General features: G+C 31.0%; 1 protein-coding gene and 1 long non-coding RNA gene across 3 annotated transcripts; both read left to right on the top strand.

The window, feature by feature from the left end:
• The first annotated feature begins 1757 nt into the window (after positions 1 to 1757).
• Positions 1758 to 3933, top strand: LOC142637397 (histidine-containing phosphotransfer protein 4-like). The gene is made up of 6 exons (XM_075811673.1): positions 1758 to 1896; positions 2336 to 2466; positions 2574 to 2642; positions 2741 to 2812; positions 3375 to 3447; positions 3754 to 3933. The coding sequence occupies exons 1-6, from the start codon at positions 1837 to 1839 to the stop codon at positions 3802 to 3804; spliced, it is 456 nt and encodes a 151-aa protein (XP_075667788.1). The 5' UTR covers positions 1758 to 1836; the 3' UTR covers positions 3805 to 3933.
• Positions 3934 to 11964: 8031 nt separating this feature from the next.
• On the top strand, positions 11965 to 16222 carry LOC142633426 (uncharacterized). 2 transcript variants are annotated; one of them, XR_012843908.1, is made up of 4 exons: positions 11965 to 12207; positions 12295 to 12417; positions 12502 to 12627; positions 15838 to 16222. It is a non-coding gene; the product is annotated as an uncharacterized LOC142633426 (long non-coding RNA). The 2 variants fall into 2 exon arrangements; XR_012843907.1 differs by having other exon boundaries at positions 11965 to 12417.
• The last annotated feature ends 903 nt before the right edge of the window (positions 16223 to 17125 follow it).

Raw genomic sequence — 17125 nt, 5'->3', positions numbered from 1 at the left:
TAATAATAAATAATTAAAAAAAAAAAAACTAAGAGAATTTTGATCATGCTATAATCTTGATCAAACATGACTAATTATGGAGAAGTTAAAGGGTAGTAATCAATGGATGGTTTTTTGTGCTTAGCATCCATGCTTAGTGATTAGATGATTAAGTTAATCTTTACAGTCATATTCCAGCATGGTTTTCAGTTCTCTAAAAGAAATTATCGCATCTGAGATACTTCTAACTAATCACATGTAGGAGAGAGATGTCAGATTGGGATTGATTAGAAGGGAAGTACTTGAAATATTCTGTTTTTAATTAACCAATTGTCTATTGATAGAATCATCAAGAGCCACTTTCGGCAGCCTTAATGTACCTTTTGTTTAAAAAGAATATATTTAATCAGTATATATACCAGTAATACTGTTAATAGAAGTGAATAATAACAGGAAGTATTAATATAATGATAATCTTAGTCATAGTAATAACAATTAATCATGGCAATAATTGATGTTCATGAGTTCTATTTTTTTGGCTTTATTTTCAAGCAAGCTTGTGGTTGTGTGAGGATGAATTCCCTGTTCCATGGATTTTTTCCTGCATCCTGTCTTTTTAGTTTGCTTTTGTTGTCAAACAATTAATCATATAACCAAGAATGTCATATTTCAAAGCAATTATTTTGTATATTTGGCTCTTACTAAGGGAAGTACTTCAACTGACCAACTCTCACATAGGTGAAAGGAGTAAAATAATAGAAGATGCTTGTGCATCTTGTCCTCTTATCATGATTTAGTTTTGAAGTTTTGGTGGAAAAAAGGGGTTTTAACATGGTATTATCTGGTGGTGTCAATGTGATGCAATGGTTCAACTTAGCTTTATTTAAGAAATTCCAAGAAACTAACTGTCTCAGTTTCAGTTGAAGCTTCTTGCTCTCCCTTCTCTGTTGTTTGTTTACTTAGATGTTAGATCCAACAAATTATTAATATATGGTTATGATGGTTCTCTTTTTTATTATCTCCTTCTTTTATTAAGGTTGTTGATGAGAATCAAATCCTTAATAGCTTCTCTAATTAATTATTGTGAAGCCAACACCATGAAATCGTGTTGCAACTTGCAATGACTTCGACATAAGTTTTATTATTCTTTATTTCTTTATTGTTGACATGCAAAGCTGAAATATTTAATCATTACCTCTACATTCTTCAGTAGGTTTCAAGGAATATTGGGGATTGAGTACAAAAAACGCTAATTAATTTCACTGTCAAAAGGTAAACATAGGAAACAATATAGAATAAAAAATGGAAAAGATATTAGTACACATTTTACCAGCTAACCTTTACAAACTAATATAACATTTGAATGTGATTGGTTGCAACATAATTAACAATTTATAAAGGCTATATGGTATAATATTTAATATCCTTAAGATCACTCATTAAATATATCTACATGCATTTTGTTCTAGACTTAAAACAATGACAGTAATAATTCTGATAGATGATATTGTTCTTTTTCTGACAGCATCAAATTTTATAATTAACCTCATAGACCTACCCTCTAACATATGCTTTGACATTACTCGAATCTGTCTTTCACTTCACACTAAGATGTCCACTTTGTTTGCCCTCACCTCTATTCTTGAGACAGAAAGGAATAGAAGAGATTGAGAGAGAAAGAGAGAGGGAACAAAAATATATAAAAAAAAGCTGTTCCCTTTCCTCTACTATATAAAGCCAACTTTGGCATTGTTATATTGCATCACTCAAGACTCAAGTCTCAACCTAAGCCTCCACAAACCTCTACAAACTCTCTAACACCCTTAATTTGACCGTCTACTCTAAACATATTCTGTAATGGAGAGGAACCAGATGCGCAGGCAGCTTGCCCTCATGAGGCAGTCCTTCTTTGATCAGGTTTCCTCATCTTCTTAACCTCTTCATGCTGTCACTGACCTGAAGTCAATTTCTTTTATTTGGTAATTCAAGAATCACACACAAGTTATCTGCTGATTTTTCTATTGTACCACACAAACACAGTTGCATGAAATACATGTTCATACACATTCATTGTACATGACACTTAACTTTCCACTACAATGAGTAACCTCTATACTCTGTGCTTTTCTCATCATGCATGAAAATCTATACATATGCACAAAGTTTTGAAGATAAGTAGAACTAAATACTTGCATTCTTTGATGTTATTTCGATCATTTAAACGATATATATTATGGACTGCATGGATAGTTGAAGTCAATATATTACATGCAAATATTATGTTATATTCCTGTCTGACCTTGCTTTAAATTCATGGTTATGATGGAAATTAAATTGAATATTGGACCGTTTGCAGGGCTTTCTTGATGAACAATTTATCCAACTGGAAGAGCTGCAAGATGATGCTAATCCTAATTTTGTGGAGGAAGTTGTTACATTGTACTACAGGGATTCATCCAGGCTAATCCTTAACATAGATCAGGCACTGTAAGTATTTTTATTTTTAGTTTTATTTTTTATTTTTTTAAATTCTCTTTGCTATTTAATTTTTCCACTTATGATAATGATAATAATAATATATTTTGTCTATGCAGGGAGAGGAACCCTCTTGATTTCAATAAGCTGGATAACTATATGCATCAGTTCAAGGGAAGTAGCACAAGGTACATACAATTGAGAACTAAAAATGTGGAAAAAATTAATTGGTATCATGAAGAATATACTATTCTTTATCTCAATATTTCTGCTATAATGGGTGCAGCATTGGAGCCAAAAAGGTGAAAGCTGAGTGCACACAATTTAGGGAATATTGCAAGGCAGGAAATTCAGAAGGGTAATTCACTTTCCACTTGATCTCACTCCATGCATGGAGCGCCAAGATACCATTCTTATGGTCCTGATTAGCACATTCGACTGTATTTGTAGTGTTAAAAAGATGAATACTGTCATATTCACTGTTAGTCAGCAGCAAAAGATTAACAACTATTTTTAAAAAAAAAAAGTTTGAGTGAGGCATAGAAATTGGATGCCCTATGGAACTAACGTGTATAGCTGACGGGAGGTTTGGTATCTTATTAAGTCTTGATCCTAAAAAATTATTAATTAAGGTGTGAAAAAAGGAAAATTTTTATGTGATCTAATATTTAATGATTTATATCAAATATTAAAATCTTAAATTATTTAACACTATGCACACGATTAGATACAACCATATAAGAAATAAAATTTTGAGTGTACTAAATGGACTTTTTTTTTTGGAGAAACAAATGGACTTTCTGAATATCAAGTGAAATGAAGAGAATCATATTTTGTGGAGAAAATATTAATCTACGCATCCATTATTCCATTAATTCGTGTTTGGAGGTTTGACAATGGTTTTGCATGAACGTGAGCAGATGCATGAGGACTTTCCAACAACTGAAGAAAGAATATGCCATTCTCAAAAGGAAGCTTGAAGCTTACTTTCAGGTGCATGCTTTTCCCTTTCACATATTTCAATAAATCTATGTATTTGACTTTTGTAAAGGGATGCAGTTGCATGAGTAATTTAATGGGTGTCACTATGTTAAAAATTAACAAAAACTAATAAATAAATAAAATTTTCACCGGCTAGTGTGATTCATGAGAAATGCTTGTCAATTAAAAAAATAAAATCTTAATTTTTACCACTGCCTCCATGCATGCACTCGTTAACCAGATGCTTTATATACACCCTAAATATCAATTTTACTGTGCTAACAATCATCATTATTTCTCTTTTGTCTAATTATTCAGCAAGCAAGACAAGCTGGGCCCTTGGAGACAGCATGTCGCTCAAGGAATTGATGGCAGAGGGCAAATAAAGAAGCAGGATTTGACATGGCAAAATATTGTGATTGACAAGTCTATAATTCACACTTGTAACCACCAAAAGAATGGATGCCCTAGTGGGATTAGAATGTTTTGGTTTTCTATGTAGGCTTTTTATGTTTTACACTATCGAAAATGCTAATGAAGTTTTGTAGTTTTGCTTTTGCTCTCTACTGTCTCTCTAGTCTATTTGCACTTTCCTCAACATGCATGTGTGTGCGCACGTGTATATATATGTGCGTGTGAGAGAGAGAAAGGACCATGTTGACATGTTCATGTTCCTTCAAACGTTGCTTGAATCTTGATATTTCTGGGCTCGCTATTCCTGGTTCAGTTCTATTATTATAGTCCAGATCCATACCAAGTTTTGAGCCTAATTAGGCTTCAGTTCTGGCCTGCTAAGCCTCATACATACGTAGAAAGGACCAGATTCAATTTTATAGCTAGTTTTTGATGACCAGAAAGAAAACTATTATCGTAAATTCAATTTTTATAAAATGGATTCCATTTACTAAAAGATTTAACTCCGTAATTCATTAAAAAAATGATTAACATATCATCCAGAGCTAAATAAATTAAAGTAATAATGTAAAGCAAACCAACTAAATCATTATATTGGGTTTTAGGACTTTAGGTTTAAATGTATTAGAACTTTAATTTGTAATGTTGGCAAACCATGATCAAAATATTTAGTCTTATTTTAGACTTGCTCAAAGTATGTTTAAGTGTAAAGTTAGAATCAAGTGTACTGCAAGATTTACTATGTAAATCTGTCTGGCTCGATCAATCTAAAGTTAGACTCGATCGATCGAAGCTCGTGCAGATTGTTTTTCTATAAAATTTTTCAACTCAGCCCAAGCCTAGTTTGATGTGTAGGGTTTTATATTTTGTTTTAAGTATAAAAAGGAAAACCCTAGCCACATTTTGAGGTTGCTCTTTATGCTGTGTGTGTGAATCTTTTGTGAGATCTAGAAGTGTTTGTTTTCACATATACTTAGGATTATCAAGATCTAGATTGATGTCAAGAGCTTGGTGATCAATTTAGTTGCGAATTCAAGAGCTTAAAGATATACAAGCGGGAGTACTTATGCTTACTGGGAATCTAAAAAAGAAGTAGTCTGTGAACTCGAAGTTGTCACGTGGTCATGATAGTAAGTTTCCTACTTGAAGTAGCAATAGGATGTTAGTGGTCTAAGTCGCTATTGTGTAAATTTCAATTCTTTCATAGTAGATTCGTTTTACCTTGAGGATAGCTAGGTTAAATCATTCTCAGGTTTTTTACCTGTTTAGTTTTCTTGGGTTATCATATTATTGTGTTTTTTATTTTCCGCACTTTACAATGATATGATATATTTGTGTTAACCTAGATCTATTTAATTTGACTAAGCAATCACTTGGCTAATTAACTAGGTTAATCTAGTTGTGTTTAAGGGGTCTAAAAATGTACACATTACATGCATGGAAGTTTTCCCTTTCTTGGAACAAATTCTTTATGAGTCCCACAGCCTCTAAAACTAATTCAAATACTCATTATTAATTAACTAATAATAATAGTATAAATGCTTTTAAATTGTACATATATATACTAATCCTAACTGAGTATAAACGTTGTGTAATGTATCAAGACAACCCTCGTCACATTAAGAACCAGAATCTTTACTCGGTTTTTTACATTATTTAGTTGGCATTGGAATAAACACTAGACGCTTTGTCATAATTATTTATTTAAGTATAATAAAAAATAGTACATTAGATTGAAGACAAACTTTAATTTGTGGGAAAAAAAGAAATAAAAAAATTCTTTATTCGGATCATTCCTGCTTGTCATTCACATAATAAAGATATCAGATAATATATACTTCAGAGTCAACTCACTGCCGGTGCATCAAATACCTATTCTTCTTAGTATATCAATTTCTGTCTTCCTTTTTGTTTAAACAAGCTAAGTAGGCTATATTAGCCATTGGGTATAATATATATTTTTCCTTTATGATAATTATTCTTTATTAATTATCAAGACATCAATGATTAGTGTAAATAGAATTCAAACCAAGTTTTATTATTTAACGATAAGAGATTTTATCATTTGAATTAACTAGAATATAGGTACCCTTTTTTTAATTCTTAAGTGAAAAGAGGATTTTAATTTATTTTGACCAATTGTCATAAGAACTCAAGAATCACAGAGTTTATGAATGTGAAATTGTGAACATGTGAGCCTTCAACTGAAAGCGGTAGCCTTTTTTTGTAAAAGGACATCTCAGCTCTTTAGTCTTTGTTTGGACAATGTTGTGGTTTGAAATTATGTGACCATCACAATCAGCTGAGACCCCAATTCATCAAAGTAGAATTTAATAGCATAAGCCTGGTATATATAGACCATATCTAATAGGACCAATTTGTGAAAGTATTCTTTCATCATATTCAAGCTATACTATACATAAGCCTAGCTAGTTTAGGCCATATTAAAAGGAACCCACATGTCACTACTTTTTGCGACCGTGGAATGAAGCTTTAAGTATAACATGATGGTTAATACTTGATACCATTGTCTACTAGTTTAATTGTATTCTATTTATATAAAAAAAAAACAATTGTGAGATAAGTTATTAATTAATTAAGTAGGTCCGTAACTCTATAATTGGATTTATTTACTGTGCAATAGGATATTAGAATGTTGAATTTCTGTGAGTTCTAGTTAGCTCAATTAGTAAAGTTTCTGATGGTTGAATAAGAGATATGGAATTCAATCCCCGCCTATATCAAAAATTTATTGTTATCTTGGTTTGTCAGGTCTGATGATAATCCGCTATTAACAGGAGCGGACACCATAGTTGAAATTCTCTCTCAACAAAAAAAAAGATATTGAATATCTTTTTTATATGTTAATAACATAATTAATTTTAAAAGAAATATAGTATAATACAGCATATTTAAAACATGATGATGAAGTTGCAACGCCAGAGTTTGAAATATAAAATTAAGATGTGAAGATCGCTGCAATTACTGAAATTCAAATTCACAAATAGCGCCTAGTATAAATTCAACGACAAGTGTGATAGAGAAGTAAGGATGAAAATTCCACTGAATCAATAATTGTTGAGGTCTTAGGTATAAATAGAGGCTCATATATATTACAAGAAGAGACACATCTTTTTTTTTTTGATGAAGAAGAGACAGATCTTATACTGATTTCATTTGTTATATCACTTGTAATTTTTTTTTAGTTTATGATCTAGGGTAAGGTGTTAATTCAAGTAAGTAGTCGTAGATATCTTTTAATTTAGTATTGTAGTTTATAATATTTCATATGTGCAATATTGTCGTTAATTTTCATATTCGTGGCTTAGATTACTTTATTTCGTTAATTTTCATATATATTCGTGGCTTAGATTACTTTATTTCGTTAATTGCTTAGTAGTTCAATTTTCCATTCATTTAGTTGTTACTTGTTTTTTGTTTCAATAATCAATCTAGTTACCATTGGTACTCACAAATCACCAACAATTGAGCAAAAATCCTCTTTGTTGAGTCAAAGTGGACCCATACCCTTTGTAAGAAATGTTTAGATTGTTAGAGACTTTTTGTCTTTTTATCATTATTCCATATAATTATATTTTTACCTTACAAAAATGAGGGTATAAGCTTGTAATAAGAGTTTTGTAATTTTGAGAGAGAGAGAGAGAGAGATACATTTACACCAAAAGGCTATGATGCCCCTCCCTTTTATGAAATTTTTTATAAAAGACTATAAACAAAAAAACAAAAACAAAAATGAGGTCCATACTTGTAAACTCCTCCCAAACCGAAGCAAAAAAAAAAAAAAAAAGTTTACTTTTAACAAACCTCTAAAGTTTGTTGGGGGAAAAAATCCTTTAAAATTTGATACTAATAAGATCAGAAATAACATAGTTGTTGGCTCTTGGTACTTGTCAGCACATTCACGACAAACAAACAGTCACAAAGGCTCTTGAATTTTTTGCCCACTCTCTCTCCATGAGCCATGGCTCCAATGCTCCGCCTGTGGAGAACAATGGAGTAAACCATGAAAGAAGCACTGAGACAATCAAATTAAGGACAATGGATAGAGGCACGTATTAACGTTGATTTTAGACAACATTTGCTCTTCAATCCATCATAAATTTTGTTAAAGGGTTATTACAAATTTATTCCTAAGGTACAGCTAAATCAAGGATTCCACAAGTAGTAACCTAAAAGAATTCTTGTGAATTTCTTAGCAATGGTGGAAAAGTTCTTTAAAATTTTGAATGTGGTAGCAATAGCATATTATTTATACATAATGAGATGTGGCCCTTCAAATGACATCTTTTGAGAGTAACCTTGGTTGAACAAAAAATATTTTACTAGGCATTTGAGATAACAAAGATCGTATTCTGCAAAATTCGAATTCTGTAGAAAAACTTTCTACCTAGGGTCCACTTGGGTGGGCCTTAAGCTCTGCTTGAGCTGCCTTTCAAGACTCGAGTGCTTCATGTGGATGCCTTAATTAGTTTGTTTAGGCAGACTAGGCTTCACTCGACTCCTCATCTATTGGCACTTCAAAAAGTGCAATGTTTACCGATCGACACTTCAAAAAATACATTGTTTGCCAACTCAAAATTTAACCACACAGGCACAGAGGACTCTCAGCAGCCCACTAAATTCAAGAATTTTAATTTATAAATTCCCTCGACTCTTTTACTTTTGAAAGTAAACTTAATTAGATATACTATAACTACTTTCTATATACCTATATATAAAGCAATAGGTTCACAATCTCTCTCTAGAACTAATTTTCTTATTGGCAATTTTGTTCTTGACTATATAAGTTTGAGATCCAAACTTTGAATGCTAATATAGTTAAAACTCATATTATGCTCTTCTTGAAATCAGTATTTGAGTTTTTTTTTTTTTACTTGGCAACATTAATTGGGATTTTAGTTAGAAGAATATTAGAAATCATAGATTGGTTTTCCATTTATTAATTTAATTTTGAATCTTATTATATTTCCTGTTGAATGGTAAATTTTTACTGATTTATGCTTTAGCCCCTAAGATAAAATACTAATTAGTCAATCCCAGAAGGAGAGAGATTCTGTAAAACAATAAGGGTTGAAAATTTGTAAAATTTAGACATTCCATTTAGAAAGTTGTATTTTAAGGAATGACACTTCGTTTAGGAGATTATAAAAGAATGGAATAGAATAAAATGAGTAAATAATAAATAAATGGAAAAATATGGAATGAAAGGGAATTTTTTAAGTAATAGAAAAGAATAGAAATGAAATGAATACAATGAAATTAAGTAACATTGTTAAGATATTTTAAAATAAAGGAAGGTAAGTAAACTTGTTTGGGAGTACTTATAAAAAAAGAGTAGAATTGTTTGGGAGTAACATAAAGAAAAAAGAATGAAATCATTTTATAATAATATGGCTATTAGAATTTTATTTTAAAATAAATAGCTGAATATATGAGGGTATTTTGGGAGGTTTAGTGAAAATTTCATCAAACATGATTTCATTCCAAATAAAAATTTGAAGTTTTAAAAGAATATAAAGGATCAAGTATTCACTTCTATATATTTCATTTTTTCCCACTTAAACTTCTAAACAAAGGACTAAATGAAAATAATAATCCAAAAGAATTCATTTATTCCACACATTTCCATTCCCTTCTCCCAAACAATTTATTTGACATTCTACATAAATTCTACACTCATATAAAATTAGTATACTTTTTTCTTCTTCTTTTTATGTGAATGTATGGATCTTCATTCATGAACTTGAAATAATCAAATGGATTTTACATCCTGAGCAACAGCAAGTTACAAAGCCATCTATGCTCTGGGAATATCGTTTTTTTTTTTTTTTTAATGAATAAAGGAAGCATATAGTATTAGTATACAACTATACATATAAGTTTTGTTTTATCATATTGAATATTTATGCATTATTGTAAGCATGATTTTATTCTGTGGGATATCATCCCATTCCTTTTGTTTAAGGTCATTCTCAAATGATTTTGATAGAATGAATAACTTGCCTTCAATAGTTTCTGTCACCTATTTCAAAAGGTAAATTAATCATAAACGGATAATTTAGCAAAAAGTTATTTAGCAGCATTTTCAAGACATTGTCACATTTGTTCATTTGGATGAACTTCCATTAACTTATTTTTTATGAAAAAAAATAGAATTAATAAAGTTTTATGTTAATTAAACAAAATATAATAAAACGTTGCAGCTAAAAATAAACAATAGATGTTAATGAAAAGAAACTCATACGGTCTATGTATATGAGCTTTTAAAAAAAGAAAAGAAAAAGACAATTATTTAGTTTATTTGATGATGTACAATTCTAAAAAACCGTGTCCCCTTATTATGCTCTTCTTGGTATCAGTGTTTCGATTTTATTTTTTATTATTTTTACTTGGCAACATTAATTGGGATTTTAGTTAGAAGAAAATTTTAAAATCATAGACTAGTTTTCCTTATATTAATTTAATTTTGAATCTTGGTATATTCTTGTTGAACAGTACATTTTTTCTGACTCATGCTTTAGCCCCTAATTAGATAAAATACTAATTAGTTCCATTATAAAAGGAGAGAGATTGTGAAAACAAAATGGGTTGAAAAATTGTAAAATTTAGACATTCCGTTTTAAAGAATGACACTTTATTGGAATGAAATGAAATAAAATAGAATAAGTAAATAATAAAGAAATAGAATGGAATGTATTTAAGTAATAAAAAGAAATATAAATGAAATGAATTGAATGGAATTTAGTAATATTGTTTGTCTTATAAAAAAACGATAATATTTTTTGGATATTTTAAAATAAAGGAATGGAATGTAAGTAAATTTTTGGGGAGTAAGATATTGGAAAATGAATGAAATCATTTTATGACAATATTATTATTAGACATTTATTTTAAAATAAATGCTTGAATATATAAGAGTATTATGAGAGTTTTAGTAAAAATTTCTTTAAACATGATTCTATTTCCTCTAATTTGTTCCAATTTTTGGGGAATGGAAATTTGAATAGAAAGGAGTGAGTATATTCTCTTCTACCAATTCCATTTGTTCCCACTTAATTTCAAAATAAGAGAATGTAAGAAATATTTCAAAATAATTTCTTTAATTTTGATTCTAGTCCATTCACTCCTCCCAAACTTATTTGACATTTTACACCCATATACTATAGTATATTTTAAAAAAAATTAAATGTGAATGTATCAATCTTCATTCATGAACTAAATAGTCAAATAGATTTTAAATTGTGAGCAACAGTAGATTCAATAGGTCTAACTGTCGCCTCCAACCAAGTTACAAAGTCATCTATGCACTGGGAATATCGTTTTTTATTCTTATTTTTTTAATGAATAAAGGGAGCATATAGTATTATTGTACAATTATACATATAAGATTTTTTTTTTTTTTTATCATTTATCATATTGAATATTTATGCATTATTGTAAGCAACGAAGCATGACTTTATTCTGCGGGATATCATTCCTTTGCCTTCGATTAATGTCATTCTCAAATTATTTTGATAGAATGAATGACTTGCCTCAATAGTTACTGTCATGGTGCACTACAACAAAATATATTTTTATTGACGAAAATTAGTGAGGAAATTATTTTTTTCACTAAAAACATAGATTTAGTGATGAAATATAGATTTCGTCGCTAATAATGGAAAAAATTATAGCATTTAGCGACAAAATGTAATTTTCATCGCTATTGGTGATCAGAAATTTGGGCACTGGCGGAGAAATATTTGGCGCGAACTTAATTAATCTATAGCGATAAACCATTTCATCACAATACACGTTGCTATGAATAGTATTAGTGACGAAAATCATTTCGTCACTAAAGGGGAGCATTAGCGATGGAAAAAATTTGTTGCTAAAAATAATGACACAAATAGGTTTTTCATTAAAGAGTTTTGGCGACGAAATCACAATTCGTCACTAAAAGTATATTATAGTGATGAAATATCTGTCATCGCTAAAAGCATAACAAAAGTGTGGGTCTTTTGCGACGGAAAATATGCCATAGCGACGAAAAGTGTCATTCTGGTATTATAAATATACCAGATCAAATTTTTGTTCAAAACCCTCTCTCTCTTTTTTTTTTTTTTTTTTTGCTCAAAACCCTCTCTCTTTGTGCCATTTCTCCCTCTCAACATATCGTCATTGTCGAGGACGCCGTCGCCGACGTGAGGACCCCGTCGACATTGGTCCAGTTAGCCTCCTACATTGGTCCAATAGTGGCAAGCTGTGGCTCAGACTAGACTCGAACCAATTGTGCGAACTTGTCGAACAATGGGCACACTATGATTTACACAGACACTCTGAATGAATAACTCGCCGGTAAATTCCCTCAATGAATGTTTTGTCATTTTTATAATTACTCAATTTGCCAATTTTTTTTTTTTAAAATTTACCGATTCGATAAAGATGGGAACCAATGGAAAGAGAGAAGCGCTGGTTCTGTCAAGTTTCTCAAGCACAAAGAGTCCGGCATGGTTCACCTCGTTATGAGACAATCTAAAACCCTTGAGATCTGCGCCAACCATCTTTGTATGTTACTTTCTTACTTAATGGTATTGTATTTTCTTTTATTTTTGTTGTTTTGGAATCTGATTTGTGTAAAAAATTTTGTAGTGCTATCAATGATGACGGTGCAGGAACACGCCGACAACGAGAAATCGTGTGTGTGGCATGCTACCGATTTCACCGATGGTGAATTGACGGACGAGCTCTTCTACATTAGATTTGCTTCCATTGAGAGTGAGTGTTCTTTTGATTTGGAATCGATTTCCTAATTTTTTTTTTTTAAATTGAGGGACTCCATTATTTTGTGTTCTCTTTGTTCTATAACCTTTCTATTACTCATTTTTTCTTATTGATTCTTATTTTTCTTTTAATGTTATTATTATAAGTAGCAACTCAATTCTCAGGCGCTTTGTATTTTATTTTATTATTCCTGTGTCTGGAAATAAAAGCACAAAAAAAAAACAGAGATATTCAATTTGTTGTATAATCTATATAGACTCTGTTCTGTGTTTAATTTAGAGTACTGGTGTTTTTTTAGCTGTTTTAGCAGAGATTGCAGTGTAAGCGACAATACACGTGGTAGTGGAGAGATAGTGAAAAGGACTCTATTTCACTTTTAATAATCCATTGAATACTGCTACTCGGAAACATAAAATTGTTTTAATAGCCTGACTGGTTTCCCGTCCATTTTCTTGTTTCTTGGGAATTTCCTCTTTTTATAGCTGTTGTCTGATTTTCTTTTCTTAATTGCCCTTTACTTATTTGTTTTTGGGGTTGGAGATGAGCATTCAATGTGCTTTGCCACTATGGTGTGGTTGGCTCAAGCCATGAAGAGCTTTATGACTTTTTATGAGCCCCATTCATTTAATTGTATAATTCAAAGAGGTTTTGTCAAATAAGAAAATAAAGGGGTTCTTATTGGTACTTGAAAACTTTTGTATAGAGATAAAGGGGCAGTATTTTTTTTTTTTACAATTTTTGTTTAGCATATAAGGAAAGTAGAAAGTTTCTCTGCAATCTGAATTGGAGGAAGTCTCTCCAAACTGTGATGTGTCAATATTAGAGAGTGAGACCTGTCCAACCCCACTAAAACTCAAATTCAAGAGATAACTCCCGTCAACTCAAATGTTAGCCGCTTTTTCTTTTTCTTTTTTATTAAAAAAATAATTAATTATTTCTCACCACCATCACCTAAATGCTCAGTCCTTTCTCTCTCTCTCTCTCCTTCAACACAAATCGGTTCCCCATCCCTCTCTTTTGTTCCAGACCTTTTCTCCCTTTATTCGATCGTTTTCAGGCCCAACCAATGCTACCTCTACCGGTCCCACCCAAATTTTGATCAATTAAACACAAATTTTTTGAATTTGTTTGTTGAAATTTTCTGGCAGATATTGCTTCCTACAGTTGTGATGTTGTTGTTAATAGCAATTAGGACGCAAGTCGATACGCAGATTCACTTGACACAGCCATGAGTTTCCATCAATCCTTTTCATCTTGATTGTTACTGTTTCTTTATCTTTCATATTGGTTGCTCAAGAAAGTAAAGAAATTTAGGGGTAGTTGTTTTCCTTTCTAAATTAGGTGTAAAGGGGATCGTATCTTGATCAATGCAGATGTTGGGCCATTGTACCATGGTCTTTCAAGATGAAATGCTGAATTTTTAAATTATAACTTTTGTTCTTAGTTGCTGAATTTTTATATTTATTTTGATGAAAGGAAAGTAAAGGACGAAACAAAATGGCTTTTTTGTTTGGAAGTAATTCTGTTATGTTTCTATGGAACTGGAACAAGTATATCCAGGAAGGAATGCTTGTGGAAGTGGGTAAAGGAAAATCCCCTAATTTCCAACAAGTTTTAGAATTATTGTTGGCAAAGGGAGAGTATTTGGCTTTTGCACCAGATACAGAAGAGACGAAGACAATGATTAACTTAATGTCAATGATATTGAAGGTGCCCATTTTTATCTATTGGCATTGTGGGCGTGTATGTGTGTGTTTTTAGATTTCTTTACTACTCTTGTTTATCCTTTATGGGCCAGTCTAAGGTTTTTTGGCCCCTCTTGTAAAACCTTCTTTATTTCAAGTTCATACTTCACATTTGTTTTGTTCATAATTATGCATTGTGTATGCGTGTAACTAAACTTTGATTATTGGTGGTAATTCGGTAGGGATACTAAAAGTTATGAAGGAGGGTGGCAGGATTCTTGGAGGAGGATTTGATGGTGGAGTTTGGGTTGTCAGCCAACTGTTGTACAAGGGAGTTCCTTGATGCTGGGTGGGGTTTTAGGAAGGATTACAAAGAACATAATGAGAATAAAAATAAAAAATTGACAGGAAAATTGAAAGGCCATTACAGACTTGTGTTAAAGTAGAAACAATTAGCCAATACTCCCTGCAACTGCATAATTCAAAGCAGACTTAGGGGAATGGTTTCAAAGTTCAAACTCATGCTTAAGTAATATGTGGATTTTCATAGTTTGTGGGTAGGCATTAAAATTGTGATGTGTTAATTAGTAGTTTGATAATATATATATATATATATATATATATATATATATATATATATTTGTCTTATATGTAAATGCATTAAGCACTTTCTATGCAATGATTGAATGGGGAACCAAAATGCAATAGGCTGTTATGTTTGGATGGCTTAGTTGAAATTCCTAATCCTTTATTCGGCAATTTGTGAAGTCTTGTACTTTGTATTTTGAAATACACAGTCACTGCACTTGTTCTTAATAGTAGCTTTTAGGTTTGTAGCCTTTGTTATGGAAAACAAATACCAAGCTGGGAGATACAAGCTATTAAGAAAAACATTGTTTAATGTACTGTGATCACAATTGTCAAAGGCTTAAATGTGCTAAGTCATGTTATTTTGTCTAATCTATTATCGTGATTGAGATTTTGAAAATTGTTGATGCTAGATGTCTATAAAGGCTTAAAGGTGGTATAAAGATCAAACTTTTTTTTTTTGCTTCGTAAATGTTAAAATAAGTTTCTTTGAATAGATTAAAGTCCAAATCAAACTAGAGAAAAACACTAATCAAGAACCATAATGTATAAAATGGCATTGCTAGATTTTCCTTTGTGAAATTTTGCACCAAACTTTGTAATGGACTTTGTAATGTTACAAATTTGAGTGCTACTGGTTCATTTATATATAATTCCCATTATCCAAAAAAAAATATCATGGGCTATTTGACATGTACATGTGGTTTGAGTACTGTATATTTGTAGAAAGGGACTAGCTAATACAAGCTTCTATACTATGGTTTAGAAGCTCTCATATTGCTTTTATCCCTCAATAAGTTATGTTTGAAAACTGTATTCACCATTGACCTTATATTTATTCTTTTTTATCATATATGTCATATCATGTAATGTTTGCATCTATAAGATGTTTATTTATTTATTTTTTTATCATGATTATTTCAACATATAGGGAATGGGATGACGGATGTAAGCAAGGGTAAGCAGGAAAATGAAAAGAAAACCAAGAACTGAAAATGAAGGAGAAGACAAAAGTTATTTCAACTTTGCTGTGTGGAGTATATGGAAGAGCAGAAATTCATACGTCTTCAATAGGAAAAATCCAAATCCAAATCAGCCTATGGAGATCTACAACCAAACATTGGAGTTTATTAGAATAGGCGCTAATCTGATGGCTAGAATAGGTGCTAACCAAGAACTAGATTTCACTTTGTTTACAAGTCCACCTGTGGACTTAGCTAAGGCTTTGGAGGATGATTGTTATGGTGTATTTTTTAACCGACTTTGTACTGAATTGGATGTAGCTTTTTAGTTTAATGTTATCATATTTTAACCAATACATACATATATATATATATATATATATATATATATATATATATATATACATATATACATTCCATTGGACTTTGTATATGGAATGTGCGTTAGCTGATATTCTTAGAGACGAGCACAACTTAAGCCATAATGCAGATATCATTGCTAAAAAGCGGGAGATATTTGCCTTAATTTTTCATCTCTACCAACCGTGAATTATGCTAAAAGTGGGAGATATTGCCTCAAGTTTGCACTAGAGATTGGCTAAAATGTTGTTGAATAGCCTTTTGGTTTCCTTTTAGTAGTTTGTTTTGGAAACTGTCTTGGCTTGTAATTGCTTGTATTCTTGTTAACATTGTTTAGCTTGTTTTGGTAAGTGTACTTGGCTTTGGATAGCCTATGAGTACTTTCTGGTAAGTGTACTTAGCTTTGGATAGCTTGTTTTGGTGAGTGTACTTAGTTCAATAAAATATTCGCTTGTTTTGAAGAAGTTGCAAACATAACGTGCAATATGAAAAGTCATAAAGCTTCTGTAATATATCACTTTGTTTTAGTTTATAGATTCTACAACATGAAATAAAGCCATCTTGAAACATAAAATCCAAAAATGAACACCACCTAGCAATGAAACAAAAAAGGCATATACAAAACTTTTTCATTACATAATATGCAAATATGCACATATAGATCCTAACATATAGAAATGCACATTTTCATTGCATTTAAAAATATTTGTCATTTTACATATAGCATTAGTGCCTATGTAGAATCTACTCAAACATGCAAATATAGAACCTAACATGTTTGAGTAGCTTCATTAGTTACAAAAATTGTTAGATATTATTTCCAACAAATTGTCCAATATGTTGTTTTCCACTAGCTGTCATTTGTATGTGCCATATATTGTCCATTAGCTGTGCAAA

This window comes from Castanea sativa, chromosome 5 (assembly GCF_040712315.1).
Source record: "Castanea sativa cultivar Marrone di Chiusa Pesio chromosome 5, ASM4071231v1".
In the NCBI taxonomy this organism is placed as follows: Eukaryota; Viridiplantae; Streptophyta; class Magnoliopsida; order Fagales; family Fagaceae; genus Castanea; species Castanea sativa.
The sequence above is the reverse complement of the archived record's forward strand: the minus strand, read 5'-3'. Positions and strand labels throughout refer to the sequence as shown.